The sequence below is a fragment of the Micropterus salmoides genome, unplaced genomic scaffold (assembly GCF_014851395.1).
Source record: "Micropterus salmoides isolate LMB-PRFRI ecotype aquatic unplaced genomic scaffold, ASM1485139v1 Ms_hic_scaffold_9, whole genome shotgun sequence".
NCBI lineage: Eukaryota > Metazoa > Chordata > Actinopteri > Centrarchiformes > Centrarchidae > Micropterus > Micropterus salmoides.
Window position 1 is genome coordinate 10,054,524 of NW_024044681.1, and position 24,134 is coordinate 10,078,657.

At 41.0% G+C, this 24,134-nt stretch overlaps 3 protein-coding genes and 1 non-coding gene across 4 annotated transcripts; 2 read left to right on the plus strand and 2 right to left on the minus strand.

The window, feature by feature from the left end:
* The first annotated feature begins 5,453 nt into the window (after window positions 1-5,453).
* LOC119894786 (histone H1-like) lies at window positions 5,454-6,275 on the plus strand. Its single transcript, XM_038707457.1, has one exon. It carries the CDS (start codon window positions 5,495-5,497, stop codon window positions 6,137-6,139), a length of 645 nt encoding a protein of 214 aa, XP_038563385.1. The 5' UTR covers window positions 5,454-5,494; the 3' UTR covers window positions 6,140-6,275.
* Window positions 6,276-10,944: 4,669 nt separating this feature from the next.
* Window positions 10,945-22,728, plus strand: LOC119895545. The gene is made up of 5 exons (XM_038708723.1): window positions 10,945-11,268; window positions 12,092-12,102; window positions 12,990-13,184; window positions 13,700-14,062; window positions 22,370-22,728. Exons 1-5 carry the CDS (start codon window positions 10,962-10,964, stop codon window positions 22,679-22,681), a joined length of 1,188 nt encoding a protein of 395 aa, XP_038564651.1. The 5' UTR covers window positions 10,945-10,961; the 3' UTR covers window positions 22,682-22,728.
* Window positions 12,232-13,641, minus strand: LOC119894792 (histone H2A-like). The gene has a single exon (XM_038707463.1). The coding sequence runs from the start codon at window positions 13,335-13,337 to the stop codon at window positions 12,954-12,956; it is 384 nt and encodes a 127-aa protein (XP_038563391.1). The 5' UTR covers window positions 13,338-13,641; the 3' UTR covers window positions 12,232-12,953.
* trnav-cac lies at window positions 15,600-15,672 on the minus strand. Its single transcript has one exon. It is a non-coding gene; the product is annotated as a tRNA-Val (tRNA).
* Window positions 22,729-24,134: the final 1,406 nt, after the last annotated feature.

Here is a 24,134-nt window from a genome sequence, read left to right on the forward strand (position 1 = left end):
TCAAAGCAAATATCTTCTGTTAACTTGCAGCTATCTTTCACAGCGCGAGAACAACATCGGTTCATATGGAAGCAAACTGGTCACTAAAAACTGCAAATAAAGTTCATATATTCGATTTTGTGTTTAGTTAGCCGTTTAGTTAAAGAGCACGTCGGCCGTTTGTGTCTTTCTTTGCGAAACAGTTACATAAAAACAACAATAAACCGACAATGTTCAGTTTGGAAAACAACTCACAGTAGCTTTCCTCACTTTCGCGGCGCCATGTTTGTTTCTGTTCACGCCATCACGTGACTCCCACGTAAGGCGCGTCTTTCGTGCTGCCTTCACGAACTGTCGGTTAATGTCGCATTGTTATTGTTGTCTGTGAAGGTTCTCAATCATCCAGGTGATATAATTAGCCAAGAGAAGATCAAGGGCAGCCGGACCTGGTTGAAGATTCCTCTCATCCGAGAAGCTTCTTAAGGCTGAACGTCTTCGAGTATCTTTAACCAAGTCCAGCCGCCCTTGATTGTAATTTGGATGCTTTGTTGTTGCCTTTACGTAACGTTACTGTGAATAATCTAGCAATGGATGGATAAAAGATTTTATAATAGTGGGAACAGCCCTACAGAATACCAAATGTGGGCCAAGGGTGTTACTCTATAGATGTGAAAAATACTACCATATAAAATTAAAAATTCTCCCCGTCGGGGAATCGAACCCCGGTCTTCCGCGTGACAGGCGGAGATACTGTCCACTATACTAACGAGGAAGGTTACAGGTTTACTTTAATTTAACCTCAAATCTTTAAAACTCACAGGCAACAGAAATGTGAAGTGTTTTTCAGTTCACTAAAACAAAGACAATATTTAGTGTGGACAACTCCTGCAAATTTTTTTAACATCTTGTTTTTCATGCAGGGATGTTTTCATATGTAGGCCTACTTATGATACAGGATACTTGGTCAAATAAAAAATAAAAAGTCATACCAAAATACAGATAACAGTAAAAACGTTAGTTATATAATATAATATTTAAGATTAACGTACCCTACCTAAGTAGTTTCTCTGTAAATTATTTTCTCTTACTGCAATGTATGTAATGTAATGTGATAATAATTTATAAAGTCTAAATTCATAACCAAAGACTCATTTATAATAAACCAAGTAGTTTTGGTACTTAAACCTAACCAAACTGCATATATACCACATATTAAAAAGGCATTTCATACGGATCCTGGAGGGTACCAATAATTCTTCAAATACAGATGCTTTGTCAGGCTTTCTCAAAGAGTCGCTATTGTGTGTTGTGTAGTCTAGGCCAGTGGGTCTCAAACTTTGCCACATCATAAACTGACCATGAAGATTTTGTCCCAGGGTCCCTAGTGTGATAACATTGTTTGATTTGTTTGATGTTTTATTACAGAGAGTATATGAAACTGTCACGATATTCGGATGAAGTGCAAACAGGAGACAGCCCAAACGCTAGACACTAGGGCAGAGATACTGGTCAGGGATTTAATCCATTTAATCAAAAAACAGGGTAAAACAGAGAGACAGGCAGGTAGGCAGATACTGAGGGGGAACAGACCTAACACAAGTTACTAAACACTAAGACATAAACTAACGCACAGGACTAGGAACTAAGATAAGAGACAAGACAGATAATAAGTAACTTAAAGATGCGGATGAATAAAATAATAGACAAGGCAACATAGAGACTAAAGCAGAATCAAAATCAGATTAATTAATGATGAAACTATAAGAACATAAATTGACACCTAGCAAACAGACAGAACCCAAGCATGTTGGTAGAGAAACTAATACATGAGACAGGAACTGAACAAGAACTAAAGGCAGATACCGAGATAACAGGACAGATCAGACCAGAACCACCACACAGCACAAGCAGAAGACAGAACAACATAGACAAACTCAACAAACGGACTAAGATAGCTCAGCAAGACAGATTAACACAGAATGATAATAACCAAACAAATATCAAATCAGGCAGAGCTCACAATAGACACTAACAGACTGGACACAGGAAAACAGACAGGACTGAACCCCAAAACACAACAGACTAAATAACAGATACCGAACTGATCAAATAACTCAGAGAGCTAAACTTAACATAGCCGACAGGCAGAATGCGACAGAAACATATTACCAAAATAGTCATACATTCTGTCATTGTGTCACTTATATACGGAATGAAAGTAAAAATATGATTCCCATTCCTGCCAGGCCCCCCAGGAACCTCCTCACCCCACTTTGAGAAGCACTAATCTAGGTGACTCACCACATTTAGGACAGGGCGCTTAAATGTGCATACATTTCCAACACGTCTTCATATAGAAGTGACAGAATAGGTTGATAGTTAATGTCTATAAAACTATATGAGTATGTTTTAATGACTCCCAAAACAACATATATGAATGTTTAATCTAAAATGACATATATGAATGTTTTCTCTAAAACAACATATATGAGCATTTTCTGTTGCCCATTGCAACACAAGGAGGTTAACCGGTCTACATGCATAGAATCAAGGTTAGGCACACACACACCCCTGTGATGGTTAGGGTTAGGGTAAGGGGCTTAAACAGTAACATAATTTAACATTTAAACTTAGATAAAACTGAAGTTATTGTTCTGGGGCCTAAGCACCTCCGTGACGCATTATCTAAAGATATAGTTTCCCATGATGGCATCGCCCTGGCCTCCAGCACCACTGTGAGGAATCTTGGAGTTATCTTTGATCAGGACATGTCGTTTAAGTCTCACATTAAGCAAATTTCAAGGAACGCCTTTTTTCACCTCCGTAATATTGCGAAAATCAGGAATATCCTGTCTAAAAATGATGCAGAAAAACTGGATCCATGCATTTGTTACTTCTAGGCTGGATTACTTATTATCAGGCTGCCGAAAAAGACCCTGGAATGCTGAGTTCACTTAACAATTGCCTTTGTGAAGTTAAAAAATGGATGTCAAATAATTTCCTCCAGCTGAACTCAGACAAAACAGAAATCCTGGTCATCGGGTCTCAGCAGATGGCAAAAAAAAAAAATACTGCCATCTGCTGGTTCACATTAAGCCTGTGGCAAAGAACCTTGGTGTTTGGTTTGATAGTAATTTAAATTTCGAGCAGCACACCACAAAGCTTGTTCAATCATGTTTTTATCAACTTAGAAATATAGCAAACATTCGATCTATGTTAACTTTTAAGGACACCGAGACCATTTTACACGCCTTCATCTCATCACGCCTGGATTATTGCAACAGCCTTTTCACCTGTTTAACCCCAAAATCTACTGATCGACTCCAGACTGTCCAGAACTCAGCTGCCAGGCTTTTAACCAGAACAAAGAAATATGACCACATTACTCCTATTTTAGCTTCATTACACTGGCTCCCAGTATGTTTTAGAATTGACTTTAAAATTCTATTGATTACTTTTAAAGCTCTTCATGGCCTCTCGCCTTGTTATATTTCTGACCTTTTAGTCCCATACGCACCAGCACGTACCTTGAGATCCTCGGGCAGAGGTCTGTTGTCTGTTCCAGAGTCTCGACTGAAAACTAAAGGGGACAGAGCGTTTGCTGTCAGGGCCCCGAGGCTCTGGAACAGCCTGCCCGAGGAAATCAGGTCGGCTGAGTCAGTGAACTCTTTTAAGTCCCTTCTTAAAACACACTTTTATAGGAGAGCCTTTCCCGATCTTATTTGACTTTATTTTATCCCTTTTATTTTATTGTATTTTACTAATTTTATATTTATCTTAAACGTGTATTTTAGTCTTTTCAATGTTTTCATGCTCTTATCTTGTTTTTTTGTATTATTCTTTACACTTGTTAAAGCACTTTGTAACTTGTTTTTGAAAAGTGCTCTACAAATAAGGATTATTTTTATTATTATTATTATTATTTATGCTGCTATAGGCCTAGACTGCTGGGGGACTTCCCATGATGCACTGAGCTCCTCTCTCCTCTAATTGCATGTTACTAACACAACTTCTCCCCTTTCTGTTAGTCTTGTGCTTTCTCGTCTCTCTCCTCTCTCCTATCACTTCCTGCAGGTGTTTCTGGCTCTGGAGCTGTAGAGTCTGGATCTGTGGCTGCGGGTCACCTGCTGCCCCCGTGTTCCTGCTCGACACCCTTATTGTTAACAATTATTGTTAATATAGTGCTATTGTTATTATTGTTATTATATTCATTAACATTACTAGTGCTGCTCTTGGTGGGAACTGTTGGGTTTCTGTAAGTAACATCACAGAATACGGTCTAGACCTGCTCTTTTACGAAAAGCGCTCTGAGATAACTGTTGTTGTGATTTGGAGCAGTTATAAATAAAACTGAATTGAATTGAATAATATAGCTAGCGACAATGGTAACGGTAGCTAATGCTACAAAAAATGCTAAAATAACACAAAACCACACCAACAGTAGGCCTATTATTGCTAACACTAGCTAGATAACACTAATAATATTATAAAAAAATGTGGTGATTCATATCCTACACCTGGTGTTTTTTCACTTACACTGTATCACAGAGTCCACTCATAACGTAAAATTTGGTTGTTTTAAGCTCTGTCGTTTTCTGGGAGGACAAACTGTTAATTTCAGCAGCTGTACTTACTGCATACTGTACTTTAAAAAAAATAAGAAATGTTGATTTTGTGAAACAGTCATAACATTAAAATGAATCTGGTGTCATGAAAAGGATCCAATTAAAATCAGGAAATTATTAGGCCTACAGCAAACTGACTAAATACTTTGTCTGGTGGGAGAAACTGAAGCTATTGACTATCACCTTCATGTGCCTGTATACCGCAGAACAAAGAACCGCCATTAAATGATGAACTACAATCTGGTGTTTAATAACTATTCAACTGTTTTCAAACCAGTTCATATTAAATCTATTTAAATACAGTAATTTAGTGGAGACGGTAAGTAACTGCTAGCCTATATTCCAGAGGATTCATCTGACAGGAGTAACGGCCGGAGTCCCCGACAGCAACCGTGTGTTTACCTCCACAGGAAACGTCTCTGATTAAAGCTAAATTAATCACATTACTGCAGTTATTTCAGTTTTATTTTATCCCTACACGTCTCCGCTTACTGGAAAACCACTGTTATATTTAATAGGAATTCTTTTTAGTCATTTTTAGAGACGAAATGTGAAGAAAACTCGCCGCGAGTTGTACAAAGTGATGGTGTGTTGGAGAGGTTTGAAGCATCCTGGGATTAAATGAACGAGTCCTGGTCGCCAAACACGAACTCAGTCTGAAGCGAAGAACTTTTTCTCACTCATAAAATTACATTTATGGTCTAAAACGTTCGTCTTATGTGTATTTTATCGCCAAAATGCGGAAGAGAAAACACAAGTGTCGCCACATTTGAGGCGGGCGGCGGAGCGGCTGCGTGTGTTGCCTCTCCACGGTTCTCATGTGCTTTATAAGTCCCGCCTCCTCTCAGCTCGGACACCTTCAGACAAACACAGCAGACAGAGACGCAGAGATGGCGGAAGAAGCTCCAGCAGCGGCCCCGGTCAAAGCCCCGGCTAAAGCCCCGGCTAAAGCCCCGAAGAAGAAGGCGGCTCCCCGTCCCAAGAAGGAGGGCCCGACCCTCCCGAAGCTCATCATCAGCGCCGTGGCTGAGTCCAAGGAGCGCAAGGGGATCTCGCTGGCGGCCATTAAGAAGGTTCTGGCGGCAAAAGGCGTCGATGTGACCAAAGCCAACAAACGCATCAACACCGCCGTGACTAAGCTGGTGACCGGAGGAACCCTGGGACAAACTAAAGGGACCGGGGCCTCCGGCTCCTTCAAGCTCGCCAAGAAGGAGCCCAAAGCCGCCAAACCTGTCAAGAAAGCGGCGCCGAAGAAGAAAGCTCCCGTTAAAGCCAAGAAGCCCGCAGCCGCCGCCAAGAAAGTTACAGCGGCCAAGAAACCGGCAGCTAAGAAGCCAGCGGCCAAGAAACCGGCAGCGGCAGCAGCGGCCAAGAAGTCCCCGAAGAAGAAGGCACCGGCGAAGAAAGCCGTGAAAAAGCCGCTAGCGAAGAAGAGTCCCAAGAAGACCCCCGTTAAAAAGCTCAAGGCGGCCAAGAAGCCCGCTGCCAAGAAAGCTCCGGTAAAGAAAACTGCAGCCAAGAAGACCAAGAAGTGAAGCGGCTCTTTAATCCAGCACTCAGTGCACCAAAGGTTCTTTTAAGAACCACCACAGCTTCACTAAAGAGGCTTCCTCATTTATTAGTACAACTTCAACACCTTGTTACACAACAAACCCCTCTAATCATAACATCTTTTAATGCAGTGTTGTACTCTATGTTTAATAATATTAGAACTTATATGTTCTATATCAGTGGTTCCCAAACTTTTTTCCTTGGCGCCCCCCTATTTTTATCTAAGAAAAGCTGAGCCCCCCAACTGCTGACAAAACAGGCACACAGAAAAATATGAAATTACTATTAGCGAACAAATGGAGTCAAATGACACCTTCATGGCTGCTCTGTGTAAATCAATGTCAGCTCTTGGTTGGCCTTCAACAGAAAAGGGGTTTATAAGGTGTAATATTTACAAAATATTGGCCTACAGTTTGCACTAAGTGTTTTCAACATATACTCTACTCGGGTCGGACAGGTATAGTTGCACCTGCCAAAGTGTATTTGGCACAACACTTTAGCATTTTGCAGAGAAACGGTGAAGGAGAGATCAACTGGTATTATGTGTTTTAGATCTCTACCAGAATGTTCAAACTTCCAGGCTTCTGGTAGCAGACTTAAGCTTGAGTAACAACAGTCAGGGCCCGGACACAACAACAAGAACTTTGATTTTCTCATGTATGGCTAGATATTATTCTAGTGTTTGTTACGGCCGATGTTATGTTTTTGTAATCTTTTCCCCAAACTTTACTTTATTTGGTAAAAAAAAACATTTATAGTAATTTAGTTTTTTCTTTGCCCTTCAACCACTTTTGAGGATTCCTTTTAAGCAGTCCATTATGTAGGTATTTTTTTAAATATACTTTTATCAAAGCGACTTACAATTGCTATACATGTCAGAGGTCACACACCTCTGGAGCAACTAGGGGTTAAATGTCTTGCTCAGGGACACAATGGTGGATGTCTCACAGTGGGAACCCTATGCGCCACCACCACCTGAAATATAAAATAAGGGTAATCTTTTAAGCAATTTAATTTGTGGATAGAATATTTGGATATTAATCAATAAATTAATTGATTGATTTTTAATTAAGTAAGTTATGTCTGCTGAGAAGTTGATTAAAAAGTAAAGAGTAATACATGAGACTTTGTTAGTATATCTCTGTCAAAATCAACCCAAAAAGTAGAATGAAAACAATCTACAAACGGTCCATGTGTGAAGTATAATTCATCTGCAGTTGTTAACATTGTATGATGAAAAATGCCAGTTTAGCTGGTATAATTTCATTATCTTACTTGTGCTAATGCAATTGTATGTTGACCCATGTGAGTTCATTTTTCCAGAGCCGATACTGCCTAAACTATGTTAGAACTATGTGTTGTCGTCACGTTGAATGTAGATGTGCAATGTAATTTAGCGCACAAAAGCGTCAGCTTGTTCCATTATTAAACTGAAAATTGACCAAGAAAGTCTATAATCAGAAACAGAGACCGCTCGCCTTCAAAGTAAAACGCCATCGTTTTTTAAAGGAATTAATTTAAGGAAAGCTAAACTTGTAAACAAATGGCTTATCCCACCGGTAGAAGAAGCTAGTGAGGGTAATCACCCATCCACCTGAAAGAGCTGGTGATGCTCTTAGTCATAAAGGCAGGACAGCGGAGCTGCTGTCATCTGGGATCCCGAGACATGGCGGGGCTGCAGAGAGGGCCGCCAGATTACTGACTCTTGGCCGATGTCAGAGCCAACAGCAAAGCGTCCTTGGCCGAGAGGAACTTCAGGTCCGCCGTCTCCAGAGGCTCGAAAGAGGCTTTGGTCATGCGTGGCTGATGCAGTGATAATGTGCAAGACAGCTGCCGGGCACAGCCGCAAATAGGTTAACACTACACACAGGGTTGTGTGTGTGTTGTCCACACGAAGCGTGATGTCTACTTCTACAGAGTCAGAATGAGGAATAATAACGTTGGTTACGTTTCGTAACCCCAGATTCTATGAGTATAGGCGTGGCCCTCTAAGAGCTCTCGCTACTGGGTTCATCTCTCATGGCGCTTTCAGACCAAAAGCGAAGCGAGCGTTTGGGGCGGTGTGTTTAAATACAAAGTCAATGCAAAGGCGCGTAGAGCCATAATTTCCTGTCGGGCGGCGCGAAACAACGTGAAGGAAGGAAAAGTCGCACGACACCTATCAGTGTTGACATTGTCCGTACGTCACCGATGGCTTCAGAGCAGGGGATTGAAAATCTGCTGGCCGGCTGAGAGCTGCTAAACGTGGGGGAGAGGAGCACGGAGCAGTGCTGCAACCTTTGGACAAATAAACTGTAGTGGGTCAGATTCTGCTCTGACAACTACGCCGTTTACTCGCGGGAGGAGCCCGGAGTTAGCTGCTTTTATTAAATTAGCTTTTTACTTTAGTTTTTGGGATTATAACGTTGATTTATCTTCACTGGAGCTTCTCAGCATCTAGCTTCTGTGCACATCCGGTTCCAGTATTGTTGTTAGCGTCGTTAGCTCTGTCGGACTACGACTTCATATTTATATAAAAACCGGACAAAACTGGACATTACTTGGAGAAAACAAAGCGAGGAGGTTGAACTACCTGGTGAGTTTATTCCAGCTATCGTTGTACTTTACTGTGACCAAGTTAGCATAGCATAGCCCTGATCGATCCAAACTCCATTCAGAAAACAAACATTTTAGAAGTCGTTGTCCTGTTGTCCTGCTGACAGACCTGACAAAGCATGAATTCATATGTTTAACAAATCTGCATCATGTCGTTATGTCGGCATCAGTTTAATCCGTTTATTGCTATTTAATCACAGCAAAATGTTTACTTTGGGTTCATACAGCTAACGTTATCGTGTTAAAATCGCCTTCTCGCGTTGTGTGTGAACACTTGCAGTAAATGTAATCGCTCACCCCAAAAAGCATTTTTCTTCAGCTGATGCTGGTGGGACCAGTCGTGCCCGCAGCTTAGAGGGCGAGGCAAGGCAAGTTTATTTATTTACCACATTTCAACAACAAGGCAATTCAAAGTGCTTTACATCAAACATAAAAGCAACACAGGGAAATTGAAAAAGAAACACATTAAAATATAATTTTAAAAGGGTGAAATAGAAAATAAAAACAGGATAATAAAATAAAACAGGGTAAAACGGGACAGTTTCAGTGCAGTGTACAATCAGGGTCACGAAGGCATCAACCTGCCGTCGCTTCTCCTCCACGGGCAGCTGTACTGCACAGTAGGGAAACAAGGCCTGAGGTGTCAGAGCTACGCCAGCGTGCTCACAGCAAGGGGAGGCAGGTCTCGCAGCGGGCGTAGAGATCAAACCCCGTGATGTAGCCGGCATGGTAGGACAGGCAGAAGCGGACTCCTTCTTGGCGGCAGACCTCAACGGTAGAGCGGTGAGTAGCCATAGGAAAATTGCTTTTTAGACGCTACTCTGCTCTCCGAAATCACTGCTATGCAGCGCTGAAGAAAAAAGGGGAGCAGATCTCTGGTCTTGCCGGTATCATATACCCGATATGCGGACCTGAGAGAGGCCCGTGCACGGCACATGGGCGCGAAAGAAATCATCAGGACTGCGTTATGCGCGTGGGGACAAACCCAGTAGCGACAGCTCTTAGAGGGCGAAGCCTATACGAAAAAGAAATGTTGTCATTTTGGCGCTAAATCGAAATTGAATTGTTTTATTTTAGTTTATTACAACTTTATTAACCTTCACTTAACTACTCTGTGTCATTTCATCGTCAGCAGTACCTTTGTAACGTACACTATTGTTGCCATTATATGTCTTGTCCTGGGTATTGATCAAATTCAGAAAATGATTGTTTTTATATCATTAATTGAAACTGTTGTTGTTTAACTCAGCGGGTCACTCGCTCTCAACTGTGCAGTCAGTGTTTGAACCTTTTTGTACATCAGTCTGTATTGCCTATACCTCGACTACATTAACCAAAACACCTGGATTGGCCCAGATCTCTTATTCAGTGTTACTTTATACTTTAAGGGTTAGGGTTGGGTATTACTATGCATTGTGTAATGAAGGCAGTTTTGTGTTAAAACAATGACAATCCAATAATACAATACAGGTAATAGGGAATATGATAGCATACTGCGCTAAGGTTCCACTTCAGAAAGTACAAAATTGAAATTAGTGAGCCATTAAAAAGCAACCGATGGCAAATCATAAGCACAGTGTTTACTTTTTTATTGTGAATTCATATATTGTTTTAAGAAAAATGATCAATCTTATAAATGTAACATGATATCAATGTATTATGGACATCGGTCTCAGTTTGTAACATTTACAATCAACCTACATTTAAATTTGATCTGTTTACCCTTCAGTCAGTGGCGTTTTCTCACAGATTCAATTTTGTGTAAAATTATACCCTGCACTGTAATAGCACAATACATTAGATAATTGCCCTCCAAAAAGGACATCCCCTCTCACTTGGCTTCCCCAAAAATTTACCCCACCCCACGCCACTTCCTTCATTTCAAGTCAGACAAGTTCTACATTGCTTTTACCACTAATAATAATAATTGTTTATTAATGACAGTAGATTAAACATGACCCATAGAAATTAAACTGCATCAGTTCATCTGTACAATAAAGCTACTATAGTACTAAGAATTTTGTTCTTATTTTTTTTTCTTATTAAATACATAAAAACAACTGAAATAATAGGCTGCGAAAGATGTGGGAGGAGTTAACTCCGCCCAGCGGAACTCGCGCCTTCTGTCCTCTTTTACGTCCGCAGACAAGATGTAAAAAGCGCGTGTCGACCCTCAAATTCATCAGTTTGTTCAACGAGTAAAGCTGAAAGATGAGCGGAAGAGGCAAAGGAGGAAAGGGACTCGGTAAAGGAGGCGCTAAGCGTCACCGTAAAGTGCTCCGTGATAACATCCAGGGAATCACCAAACCCGCCATCCGCCGTCTGGCTCGCCGCGGCGGAGTGAAGCGGATCTCCGGTCTGATCTACGAGGAGACCCGCGGGGTGCTCAAGGTCTTCCTGGAGAACGTCATCCGCGACGCCGTCACCTACACCGAGCACGCCAAGAGGAAGACCGTCACCGCCATGGACGTGGTGTACGCTCTGAAGAGGCAGGGCCGCACCCTGTACGGCTTCGGAGGCTAGACCCGGTCCAGACCCGCTGAAACACAAAGGCCCTTTTAAGGGCCACACACCTCATCTAAAGAGTCTGTCCTGACTCATGAGCTCAAAATATTTGTATGTTTCACATCTGGTAATGAATCAACTTGCCGCAATTAAATAAACGTATAAAGCTCCTATATTTTATGGATTTGACTGAGACTACTTGTAAAGTGACTTACATTAAAGGAACAAAGTATGAAAGCAGCAAAAGATCCCAGGTGACAATAGGTTTCCATTAGTGAGAGCTGTTGGCATGAATGAGGTAAATACCTTCCAAAAGAAGTGAGTTAATGAAATGATATCAAGACAAGAGAAACGTAAGGAGACGGAGCACAGGAAGGGCAAGAGTTGAGGGGTGTTATGAGAGAAAGTGTTCTTGGAAGAAACAAAAGCTTCCCCCCTGCTGTGATGGCGGCTTGAGGCGGAGAAAAACAAAGGGACAACCAGCAGCAATCAATAAACAGCTGACATAGGAAGACAATTGAGAACTCAACCAAGGAATAACGCTTTTTGGTGGATTATATGTTGGGACTTTTATGGACTACTGCATCACCATGAACATTTGATCTGATGGGACATTTGTGTTTTGGGGGTTAAATGTTATTTGGTGCTGACGTTGATTTGGATAGACATTTGACTAAAATGAATACTGACTATAAAGTACTCACTACAAATGAACAGACTGAATGATATTTTTGACAAATGTATAGAAAAGGGAAGAACCTGTGTAATCAAGGGTTGTCTCATGTGGGACAATCTGTGTACTGCTTATTCTTAGAATATGATTGACTGGCCTATAGGTCATAAGATGGTGCAATATCATTGTGTTTGAATTTGATATCTCTAAGTCTTCCCTCTTTATTTGGTTAACTTGTGTAATGGGTCTTTTCTGTATGTTAAATAGAGAAACACTCACAACACTCTTTAAGATTGAAAATGAGATCAACATGTTTTATTTACTTGTATCTTGTCAAATATTTGACATGAAATAAACACAACAGCCTACATGGTATACAGTACTTAAGATTATTCTTTAGTTCTATTCTATTATTTGAAGTCCACTGAGATTTAAGTCTCTTTTTTTTTGAGGGAGAAGTTACTAAGAAAGAACACCATTACAAGGTTACACAAACTATAAAACTGAGCATGTCAAAAACACAACAGATACATGATACAAAAATCCAGTTCAGAGGCGAGAACAAAGAATAAAAGTATTCATTATGTAAAATGGTCCATTTTATTATGATGTAGATGAAGCTAATATGAATGATTTTATATTCTGCTGGGTAGCTTGTGAATATGTCTCTGGTGTCAATAAAGACTAATAGTAGAATGAATTCATCAAGAACAGAAACATATAATCATATAGCCTAAGGTTCATGTTACCAGAGTCCTGACTGCTCAGTTTCAGCATGAAGTTACTGATCAATTGATGCCAACTTTCCTTCAGTAACAGCACAACAACACATTTAATGATACAGATGTTTACCAGCTGCTATAGTATAAAAAAAAAATATGAATTATGATGATATAAACTTTGAGTGGTGCGTAATGGAGAAGTTTTCTTTAATCATAAAATATAAATTACAGCAGGAAGTGTGTCTTCAGTTTGAGATGTGTGGCTCTTAAAAGAGCCGTTGTGTCGTTTGTGGTTGTTGTTGTTTACTTCTTGGCGGGCTTCTCGGTCTTCTTGGGCAGCAGGACCGCCTGGATGTTGGGCAGCACGCCGCCCTGAGCGATGGTGACTCCGCCCAGCAGCTTGTTGAGCTCCTCGTCGTTGCGGACGGCCAGCTGCAGGTGACGGGGGATGATCCTGGTCTTCTTGTTGTCGCGGGCGGCGTTTCCGGCCAGCTCCAGGATCTCAGCGGTCAGGTACTCCAGCACCGCCGCCAGGTACACGGGGGCTCCGGCACCGACGCGCTCCGCGTAGTTTCCTTTCCGCAGCAGCCTGTGGACACGGCCGACGGGGAACTGCAGCCCGGCGCGGGAGGAGCGAGTCTTTGCCTTTGCTCTGGCTTTGCCTCCGGTTTTACCTCTTCCAGACATCGTGTGATCTTTCTAGAGTAAAGACTCAAAGAAAATGTGGCCCCGGCAGCCAAAACCCTCCTTTATATGTCCGCGCAGCGCGCGGGACGGTTTCTTCCAGACCAACCAGGAAAGAGGCTTCCTGCAGAGCAGCAGAGGGCGGCCCGCTCTGCGTTTAGGCGGAAAGTTTGAAGGGATTTTCCGCCAATAAGCGGCGGAGATTCAGGCGGTGGGTCGCTCCTCTAGGCGGTGCTGAGCTCCAGCAGGGGCCCCTCACCAATCAGGAGCCGGAGGTCTGAAGCAGCGTCACCGCTTCGCAGCCGGTCCCGCAGTTTAAGAGCAGCGCGGCTCCTCTCTTCACTACACTTTTCTCCTGTTGAGAGAAACGAGACGCGATGGCCAGAACCAAGCAGACCGCCCGTAAATCCACCGGAGGAAAAGCTCCCAGGAAGCAGCTGGCCACCAAGGCTGCCCGTAAGAGCGCCCCGGCCACCGGCGGAGTGAAGAAGCCCCACCGCTACAGGCCCGGTACCGTGGCTCTCCGAGAGATCCGCCGCTACCAGAAGTCCACCGAGCTGCTGATCCGCAAGCTGCCCTTCCAGCGCCTGGTGAGGGAGATCGCTCAGGACTTCAAGACCGACCTGCGCTTCCAGAGCTCCGCCGTCATGGCTCTGCAGGAGGCCAGCGAGGCTTACCTGGTCGGCCTCTTCGAGGACACCAACCTGTGCGCCATCCACGCCAAGAGGGTCACCATCATGCCCAAAGACATCCAGCTGGCCCGACGCATCCGCGGAGAGAGGGCTTAAACTCCCCCCACACCTCTTTACACCACAACGGCTCTTTTAAGAGCCACCTCACTAAAGCTCAAGAGCTCCTTCCTCTGATCATGTTCATGAAAACCACTATATATTACTGTTCAAACACTGATACTCACATCACAACAAGAACATGTGTCTTATTTACAGAAACTTAATATTTCAGCAACATGTGAAGTTCAAATAAACTGAAACCAGATTGCTGAGATCAGCAATTATGACTTTATGACCAAAATAAATCTCCTTCACATCAGACTGCTTACAATATGGGAAACTTCTTGTTTTGAACAAATGATTTGCCTCATTTTCAAGATTTCTCTTAGAATCAAAGTGTTAATAATAAAGTAATAATTGGCTACAGCCTGTGAGAAGTTAATTAAATATAAAAATTGAACAAACTGTATTAGAGGACTCCCAAAGAGAGAACACGACTAATAAACTAAATTTTTACTGCATCAAACTGAAACCAATAACCACCAGAAAATAATTGTTCTGATTTAGTGAGAATCCAGCTTCCCATCCAACCTGCAGAAGGGCCCCTGATGAAAGCTGCAGAAGGGCCCCTGATGAAAGCTTCAGTAGGGGAGACCAGGTACAGGTGTAACACCAATAACACATAAGATAGTTAGGTGATCATTTTAGTTGTTACCTTCTTCCTCCCTGATCTGGCACGGTGGTTATCAAGTTTTTGAGGTAAGAAAGTACATTTTTCTGACCAAGACTACATTTTTGTAGTACACTCCAAAAACAACACGTGCAGAATTTAAACACATGTACTGAGTGTGTTCAGGGACAACACGCGTAGTGTCGAGATGTGTAAACTTTTTTAACAGAAATGTGTCATTTCAACACAGTTTTTACAGGATGTGTGAGCCATTTTAACACAAGTTGTGTCGGGTCATTTAACACACCATGGCGTAGCTGACGACCCGAAAACTGCAAACAAACGTGTAACACAAGTAAATGTTGTTGCCAGGAACTAATGGAGAGAAAGATATGTGAAATGTCGACAGGCTACAGAATACATGAGCACAACAAAATGTTTCCTCTCAACTCGACGCGTTCGTATAACAAAAAGTTTACCTGAGCTTTTGATTTGGGATGCAATAAAAAATCTAATAAATAGCAAAAGCATGCGATGATTTAGATGACTACATCCTAACTGTAGCGTTACAGTACATGGGAAGTGTTTCCAGCATCAGTTACAACCGCTAGGCTGCTAATAGTGCAAAGACATTTTAAATACATGTACAATAAAACCTTTAGAATCTGATCTTTAAATTTTCAGTTACATTCACTGGGGAAGTTACATTTGTCTGAAAACAAGTCAAAACAAAATGCTAAACTATACTAACCTTGGTTTTATGTTGGGTAAACTCAACAAAGATTTAACAAAGATCTGTTAGTGAGGGTCACGTTCAGGATCACGGAGTTACTACTGATCATGTTTTACAAAGAAATAACATTTTGTTTCCGCCCGGTTTCGAACCGGGGACCTTTCGCGTGTGAGGCGAACGTGATAACCACTACACTACGGAAACTGCTGACCTCCTATAAGCCCCTCCTTCGCATCATTCTCTACGGCAGCTCTCATCACTGAGGGTGTCATATATTTTTGGCCACAAGCGGGATTTTGGTGGCGCTGTTTCCCCCTTTTGGTCAAAAGTAAGGAGATCAGAACAGACAGCATCTGTTCCAGCAGCAGACACATAAACACAAGAAGTGAGATCTGAAGGTTTATTACATTTAGTTGTCATGCATCATGTTATTACAACATAATCATCATTTAAACAAATGTAGGGTAGAGTGGCTCAGTGTCTGTTTTCTGACACATTAAAGAACATTTTATTGATTTTTTTGTATCTTTAAGAATGCCGTGCTCACGGCAACATATTATAAAGTAAAATAAATACCTACAGTTGACAAATTAATGTGTATTTGATCAAATGTATTTTTCAGGAAAAACGTAGGCCTTTATTCCACATGGGATAAGATCTTTCTCTCTAAACAATTGCATAACTCATCTTAAGGCTCCCCTTAATGTATGTATATATATATATATGTATGTAACAGCTTCACATTAACAAGAACATTAAACTAGCAAAACAGGAGTAGGCTTTCAGTTTGGACTAGTCACAGGATTATTATTGTCTGAGTAAGCACATTATGAGCAATGTACAATCCAGAGTCAAATTCCTCGTATGTGTTCAAATTCCTGGCAATAAAGCTGATGGGCCTACAATGTAGCACTGATCGCTGTCGTTCAGGGGGCCTTTCTCATTTTCCAAACTTCGATATCAGCACGCCATCTTGAAGGACATCTCAATTCTTAAAATGCACATCGAGGAGGCTTGCTGGAGAAGCTATAAGCGAGGATACATCGCTGTATCCTTTGCGGAAGTCTTTTCAGCCGCTGTGATATTTACAAGAGGCGTGACCAGCAGCTGGACCGGAGCAGGACGCTGCAGGGTTCCTGTTGTTGCCTATTAATTATATTGTGTAGCGCCTCATAAAGCGCTGTTCTAACCGCATTTCTTAATGTCGTTTCACTTTGACATCAAGTTGTTATTGTTGAATGTGATGCAGGATTGTAAAAATGAACAGTAAATAGCGGCTGGATGAAGCTTCTCCCCAGTGACACTGTGCGCATTTACGCACGAGCCACAGCAACACAAATTAATAATAATAAATCTCCGACACGCCGACAGGGTCGGTTCGGTCAGGATCTGGTGTTAATTCATGTTCTGTGTTCTTCTTCACATCCAAAAGGTCTCACACAGAGTCCAGGTTCCTACAGTAAAAGTGTTTGGAGTAAAGCAGCCATCCTCCTGATCAGTCCTGAGCTTCATCAGAGTCTAAACGTGGATTATAGAAGCTGAAAGTTTCATTCTGTTTCCTCTCTCTGTCCTGTCAAGTTTATTACTGCAAGGTTTTTCTGTTTTGTCCCACGATATTTGCTGTGACATTACTGCACGGATGGAAACGTTTAAATGACTGACAGCCGCCTTTCTAATCATCTAAGTGAATCGTTAAACATTCATACATCAATATAACACACAAGAAAGAAACCGCCTGGATCTACAGCGACCGGTGGAGGTCTCTAAATCTGACAAAATAATTAGTTGGTGGGGGGCGGGTGGAGGATTTATGCCCATAGGCTTAATGTCCGAGCCGATCCGCGCATCACACCAATTCAGCTGCTATAATCGTGACAAACAGCTGCTGAAGTCAAATTATTAGGCTGTAATATCATCCAGAGCTAAATGATCTCCTGTTTACAGACAAGAAGCGCTCCGCAAAAAAGTGGTAGGTCTAATCTGCTGTGTAGCCTGGTGAATGAAGGTGATGCGTTCAGGAACTTACTGGAAAGTGGATCAATTTCAAGCTGTAACCTGCTTCAGTACATCCTCAGGCAGCAGACGGCTGACTCCGGTCCACCACCTGCTACACCAGCTACAGTCACCGCTACATTGGCTGTTAATGTAAACATTTTAATGTAAGTTACTTAATACACAAATTAACATTGTTTTGTTTTTGCACCATCTAAATTTGATATACTGAAATTTAATATAGCCTACTGAAACGTGAAAAAAAATATCATTATACTGTTACGGGACAGGATAAAAGTCTAATGTCCCCTGTGCGTTCAGGGCCACCAGCAGCAGTCCCCAGGGCCACGGCTGTGTCTCTATCAACAGATCAGTGTGGAGGGAGGATTCTGTTTTCAGCAGAATTCCCCTTCCATTACTATTCTGTCATATAGTTTGTTATTTTGGTCGTGTTCTGGCCTCTTCTAATGTTTGTGTTCTTTATTTCCTTTGGTTGAAAAACACAGCTTAGGCATTTTCACATAAGTCATCCTCTCACACCCTCAGTGTATCTCACACTTTTTTTCACTCTCATACATGTAGTAGCCTACTCATGTTAGGCATTGTCAGGTAATGTAAAACATCTGGCTAAACCGAAGAACACCAGCTCCCTCAATACCTGCCCGGAGAAGGTTTTGGAGACACAGCAGCCGTGGCAGTTTGACCACAGGCAGCCAAACGGTCAGTGTGCCTGTCCAATCCTGCCTTCTGCAACTGTCAATCCTCCACCTTCAGCTCCTCCACAGGAGGAGTTACTGAGTCGGGATACAGATTGTGACAGAGATCCTGGAAAAGCAGCAGCAGCTGAAGAAGAGGATGACCAGGAACTGTTTAGCTTGTGGGCAGCCAGTATCTTGGGGATGGATCTTCACTTCAAAGATAGTAAAGTACTTTTACTGTTTACTAACTTTAAGGTCAATGCGGATGAGGGCCTCAAGAACCCCAGGATGTCTTTTGAAGACTTTGCTGCCTCTCCGTTTGTTGAGCAGGAGCTGGAGGCTGCCAAGCAGAGGGGAGCCAAGTGGAAAAAGGTGGCAGAGGAGAGGGCAAAGAGGAAGTCAGCAGTGCAGCTGCACAGGTCGCCTGTGCAGGTCCTGTCACCAGCCACTAAAGCAGGCCCCTGACAGCCCTCAGCCCCGGTATGCCAGGGAAGTAAATCTACTGCCCCTCCAGAGTGTTCTCCCTGTACAAGGCACAGGGCATGGTTAAGGAGATGACCTGGGAGGAGTTTCTAAAGTTAAGCTTTTACAAGGCTGAAAGGGACAGATGGGTTGCATAAAAGAGGAACTGACTGCTCTCCCACATACCCACCCTCTAACACACTCACAATACAGCATAAAGCCATTTTGGTTCCACCTGAAGGGTCTGATTTGTTCATGGCCAAATCATTCAGTTATTTTATTTTAGTTCCATTCTTTACCTTCACTCAATTTCTGGTCTGTGTAAAGCCATCATCATCATCAGTAACTTATAAACACACTACTGTCCCTGTTAGAAGTCCGGGATAAAATCAGATTCAGGACATGATTGTATCCATATCATTCATTGAAACTGCTTCAGTTTAGTTTAGTTTATTTGACAAGATAAAAACACATGTATCATCAAGCTGTCAGGGATAACACGCAAATCATCCCATCGGCCAAGCAACTTGAACTGACAGTTGTAAAAGTGTTCTGATTACACAGTCTGAAATACATAATCAACTACAATTTACGTGATACCTCATACATTTTTAATGCATATTAATAAGTAATAGGATGAGCCCAGAGTATGGTACAAATAGCAAGCAAGTCCCTTATATAGGGGTGTTCATCAGCCTTTCATTAATCTTCTTTTTAAGGGTGGCGGGGTTACTGTTAATTTTAATTAAAAGTGTAAATTTATTCCACTCCATGGCTCCAGAGTATGAAAAAGAGATCCTGCCCAACTTAGGGTTGAACCTACTAAGACTCAAGTTACCAGTGGTTGCTTGAGTGCTGTGGCCACACACACCCTGCCTTTTTAAAGTAATTAGTAAAATGATTTTGGGCCATACTGAGCTGCAGCTGTCCTGCCCACATGACTCTATTATTCCAGGTACAACACATCCCTTATCAATTTATTCTCAGGAGAAACCTGTTTTGATGACTTTGATCAAGTGACATTGGACAAGACTAAATACATTTAGGCAGTTCCTATTCACTAGCTTTGCCTTTTGAGCCATGTGTGTGGTTCTGGCATTAACCTTCTCCAAGACCTTCAAGGCTATGCTCTCTCCTCCCACATCTAATATGCAGCCCACGTATTTCACCAATGTCCTTGTGTTTATATATTGCCTCCAAGCTCCAGGTTGAAACTTTGCTCAGCTTAGTACCAAATAAAATGCATTCTGATTCTGGCTGTTGTTTAACTTATGTTGTGGCTCAGTGGGTCACTCTCTCTTAACTGTGCGGTCAGTGTTTGAACTTTTGTTTACATCAGTCTGAATAGCCTATACCTAGACTGTATTGATCCAAACACCTGCACTGGACCTGATCTGGAGCCTGTAGATCACCTCGGGACATCCTTACTTGAACTTTCATTTCATTTGTGTAGATAATCAATTATTTTCATTTATTTGTCACTGTAGTCTTCAGCTTATAATAATTGATTATAGCTGCTAACTACTAGGAATACTACTACAAGGAATTTGCCTTGAAATACCTTGAAAGCATTATGTAATTGTCTTCACTTTGATAGTAATTGTAACAGAAAATTAAATAATCAAACATGTATATTCATATGCTGAGCTGAGATGATGTGCCTTAATTTACCTTTCATAAAACTCTGCAATAAATTGTTATTGTTTTGAATTATGCAAACTCTCTGCAGCAAAATAATTTGAGCCACAGATGGATTCGAAGGGCTTCTGCTTAAGAGATTGTCTTTTACACCTGAGCGCGTGATATATTTTTGGCCACCAGCGGGATTTTGGTGGCGCTGTTTTCCCTTTTTTGGTAAAAGTAAGGAGATCAGGACAGACAGCGAAGCATCTGTACCAGCAGCAAACATATTTTATCAAGTAGTGAGATACATCAAAACGTCTCTGGACACATTTAGGGCATTTACACATATGTTCAGAGAAAACACAATTTAAAATGTACTATTTCTTGCTGCTGCAGTTATCATTTTGTCAGGTGGAGGAAAAATGGAGGAAGTCTGGTAAAATTATCAACACATCACTAGTCTAGTGAATCATAAAAAAAGCATAAACAAAAAACATTAACAATTCACTATGCTTGTTTATTTACTTGTGTGCTTTTGTCCCCCTACTGTCTGAAGTGGCATACATATTTATAATACAAAAGCCTTAGAGGACTTTATATAATAAGTGCTATGATGTAGAAATCGTATTTTGCTGGTGAATGATTAAGCAAATAATTAAGCTACAACAAACCAAAGATTTTATTAATAAAAGAAAATAAACAGAGAAGTATTATTACGTATACAGCTGGTCCAGAGACCTGCCGCCTAGGGCGCAATTTCAAGCGTCTGGCTCCAAGCAAGGGATGCATAACCATTTACACAGTCTAGGTTTCTATGTTTTCGGGAACAGAGATCCTCTCCCAGCCTTGAATGAACATTCAAGGAGAGGAACAACAACAGGGGAAAACACTAAACAATCTCACAGCTCTGACCTAAACCCTACATATTTGAACTGACTAATAAAGAGTATAATAATAAGAGAAGGTTCATATTGAGAGGAAAAATATGAAAACACAATATATATATATGTATATATATATATATATAGAGAGAGACATAAACAATAATAGTAATAAAGTAATAAGTAACAATTTTCTGCCACAACATGCTACAAAATATATTGCATTAAATTTAACCAAATATGCATTTAATGTGTCATAAAGATATTGTTGCTTGTAATCCTCCAATTTCAAAATAGTGTCTGAGGAGCAGTAGCCTACACAGATTATTCAGAATATAAAAATCACATTTCCCCATATTGAAAAGCAGCCTGATGTGAATCAGGATCCAGATTAGCAAGCATCAGTTTTTAAATGATTTAAACATTGAAATAGGCTATGTTAAAATGTATTTAGGATAGCCAAATTAAAATACATGAGGAGGAGCAGCAGAGGATGAAGCTCTTCATTGATAAAAGCCTCAGCTAAATGAATAAATGTATGGAAATATCAAACCTCTGGGCTTTATGATTTACAGCCATGTTGTCACATTCACAAAAATCTTGCAATGTTGTATTTACATGGTTGAATGTGTTTTCTGTAATTCACTTTGGCCAAAAGCATCAATTAACTAAGGTAGTCCAATGTAAAAGCAATGAATACAATCCAATATTTATCTAATATGATGGAGATTAATTACACTAAGGTTCTTTTTTAGTAACAGCATTATTTAAAATACTACTTATATATTAGATTTCTTAAAATGTTAAGTAAAAAATGTAATACAATATTTATACATACAAATAATAAAGATGTGCTGGATTATCATTATCAGAACATTTACAACATGCATAGTTCACTCTACATGGACAGCAAACTAACCTTTATAACCACATTACAAATAAATATCTATATGCAATATGTGACTTATCAGGAATCGACGTTCTGTATACTTCTTTATTATTAAAAAATATATATTTATTATTTTTGTTTATTTTTCTTATAAAACAGGTAGAACAACATGAAAATAATTCAACGAGATAATCAAAAGGAATCATTTTTGTCTTTAAGATGGCTGCTAAAGATGTAGGAGGAGCCGCTGAGTTTGGAACTCGCGCCTTCTGTCCTCTTTTACGTCCGCAGACAAGATGTAAAAAGCGCGTGTCGACCCTCAAATTCATCAGTTTGTTCAACAGTAAAGCTGAAAGATGAGCGGAAGAGGCAAAGGAGGAAAGGGACTCGGTAAAGGAGGCGCTAAGCGTCACCGTAAAGTGCTCCGTGATAACATCCAGGGAATCACCAAACCCGCCATCCGCCGTCTGGCTCGCCGCGGCGGAGTGAAGCGGATCTCCGGTCTGATCTACGAGGAGACCCGCGGGGTGCTCAAGGTCTTCCTGGAGAACGTCATCCGCGACGCCGTCACCTACACCGAGCACGCCAAGAGGAAGACCGTCACCGCCATGGACGTGGTGTACGCTCTGAAGAGGCAGGGCCGCACCCTGTACGGCTTCGGAGGCTAGACCCGGTCCAGACCCGCTGAAACACAAAGGCCCTTTTAAGGGCCGCACACCTCATCTAAAGATTATTTCCTTAATTTAAAAAATACCCGTACTTTACTTTTAATGCTTTCTGAACTTCATCAGTTGATTCCTCTCTATAAAGTGGCTGGTAACTATCAGTAAGGATTTGAGTTATGGCTCTTTCTGAGAGTACGACATTGTTTGTGGTGCAGGAGCAGCTTGACTCCAGCCTCAGGCCACTCCTTGTGATTACTTGACTCGGCATTTAATGATCCAGTAACTTTCCATGATCTTACACAGCACTCAGCGAACAACCAGCCCTTTCAGAAGACTCTGGTCACATGTTTTCATTTATACATCCTTTATTCTAATATTGAAAGATGGATTTTTAAATTCCCGTGCGCTGTGAACCTTAATCAACAAGATTAAAACCAAAAGGTCTGAAATATTTCAGTGAATTTTATCTAGAACATAAGTTTCATTGAATTCCTTTTATTTAAATTATGGAAATTAACTTCCACCATATTCTAATTTTATCAGTTACATCTGTACGTACGCACTGATGCCGCAAGAAACCTTTGAGGCCCTGAGGTATTTTTTGTACTTGTATAATAACTGGAAGGTTTGTAAGTAATATTTATGGTGTTGATTTTTTCTATTTTTGTATTCATTCTATTATTTAACATAAATAAATGAAGTATGACAACATTGCCTTTTGACTATCTTGTGAGGTCACATATTACTTCCTCTATTGTGTAAGGTAGCCCACCAGCAACATGACGACATGTCTGTTTATGAATGCATTTTATTATTTTGGTTTTATATTCAGTACATAGAAATCTACATCCATCTATTTTAGATCAGTGAATGTTTTCCTTTATTAGCAGAACCAGCACAGCTGAACATGATACAAACTTCATTTCTCACTGTACATTGTATTGCTCACAATATCAAGGTTTGACCCACAATTTTATACCATCAAATGCTCGACTACAGATAAACGTACAAGCTTAATGCGCTGCAGGTCATTTGAGGTACGCAACAAATATGGGGAAAAGATCCAGGTAAATAAAACATATCACCTAGATGTTGATCTGTTTTTGATATTGAAAGAAGTTGTCCTTGAAATCTCTAATATAATAATATAGCACCATGTCATGGCCAATAGACCATCATTATATTCCAAGAATGAATGTAAAAACACACTCAGTCTAATAGTTAAACATTTAGAGTCCATAATTCAGTGTGTTTGGGCAACCTATTAAAACCAAATACAGGTTTTATACAAGGTCCTACATTAACAGTGTTTCTGAGTTCATCCACTAAATGGCGCCATTGTTTAATGATAGTTGTTACAAGTCATGTTGCAAAGTGGAACTGAGTGTTTGAAGAGGTAGAGATCCAAGGTGTCAATATCACAACGTATAAATACTTCATCACACGTAAAATCCAG

Coding starts and splice junctions, on each gene's coding strand:
- LOC119894792 (XM_038707463.1), bottom strand. CDS start 13,337: ATGTCTGGAAGAGGTAAAACCGGAGGCAAAGCCAGAGCAAAGGCAAAG.
- LOC119895545 (XM_038708723.1), top strand. CDS start 10,962: ATGAGCGGAAGAGGCAAAGGAGGAAAGGGACTCGGTAAAGGAGGCGCT. Junction 13,185..13,699: donor TACTCCAGCACCGCCGCCAG/GTACACGGGGGC, acceptor TCCTGTTGAGAG/AAACGAGACGCGATGGCCAG. Junction 14,063..22,369: donor GCGCCATCCACGCCAAGAGG/GTCACCATCATG, acceptor TAAAGCTGAAAG/ATGAGCGGAAGAGGCAAAGG.
- LOC119894786 (XM_038707457.1), top strand. CDS start 5,495: ATGGCGGAAGAAGCTCCAGCAGCGGCCCCGGTCAAAGCCCCGGCTAAA.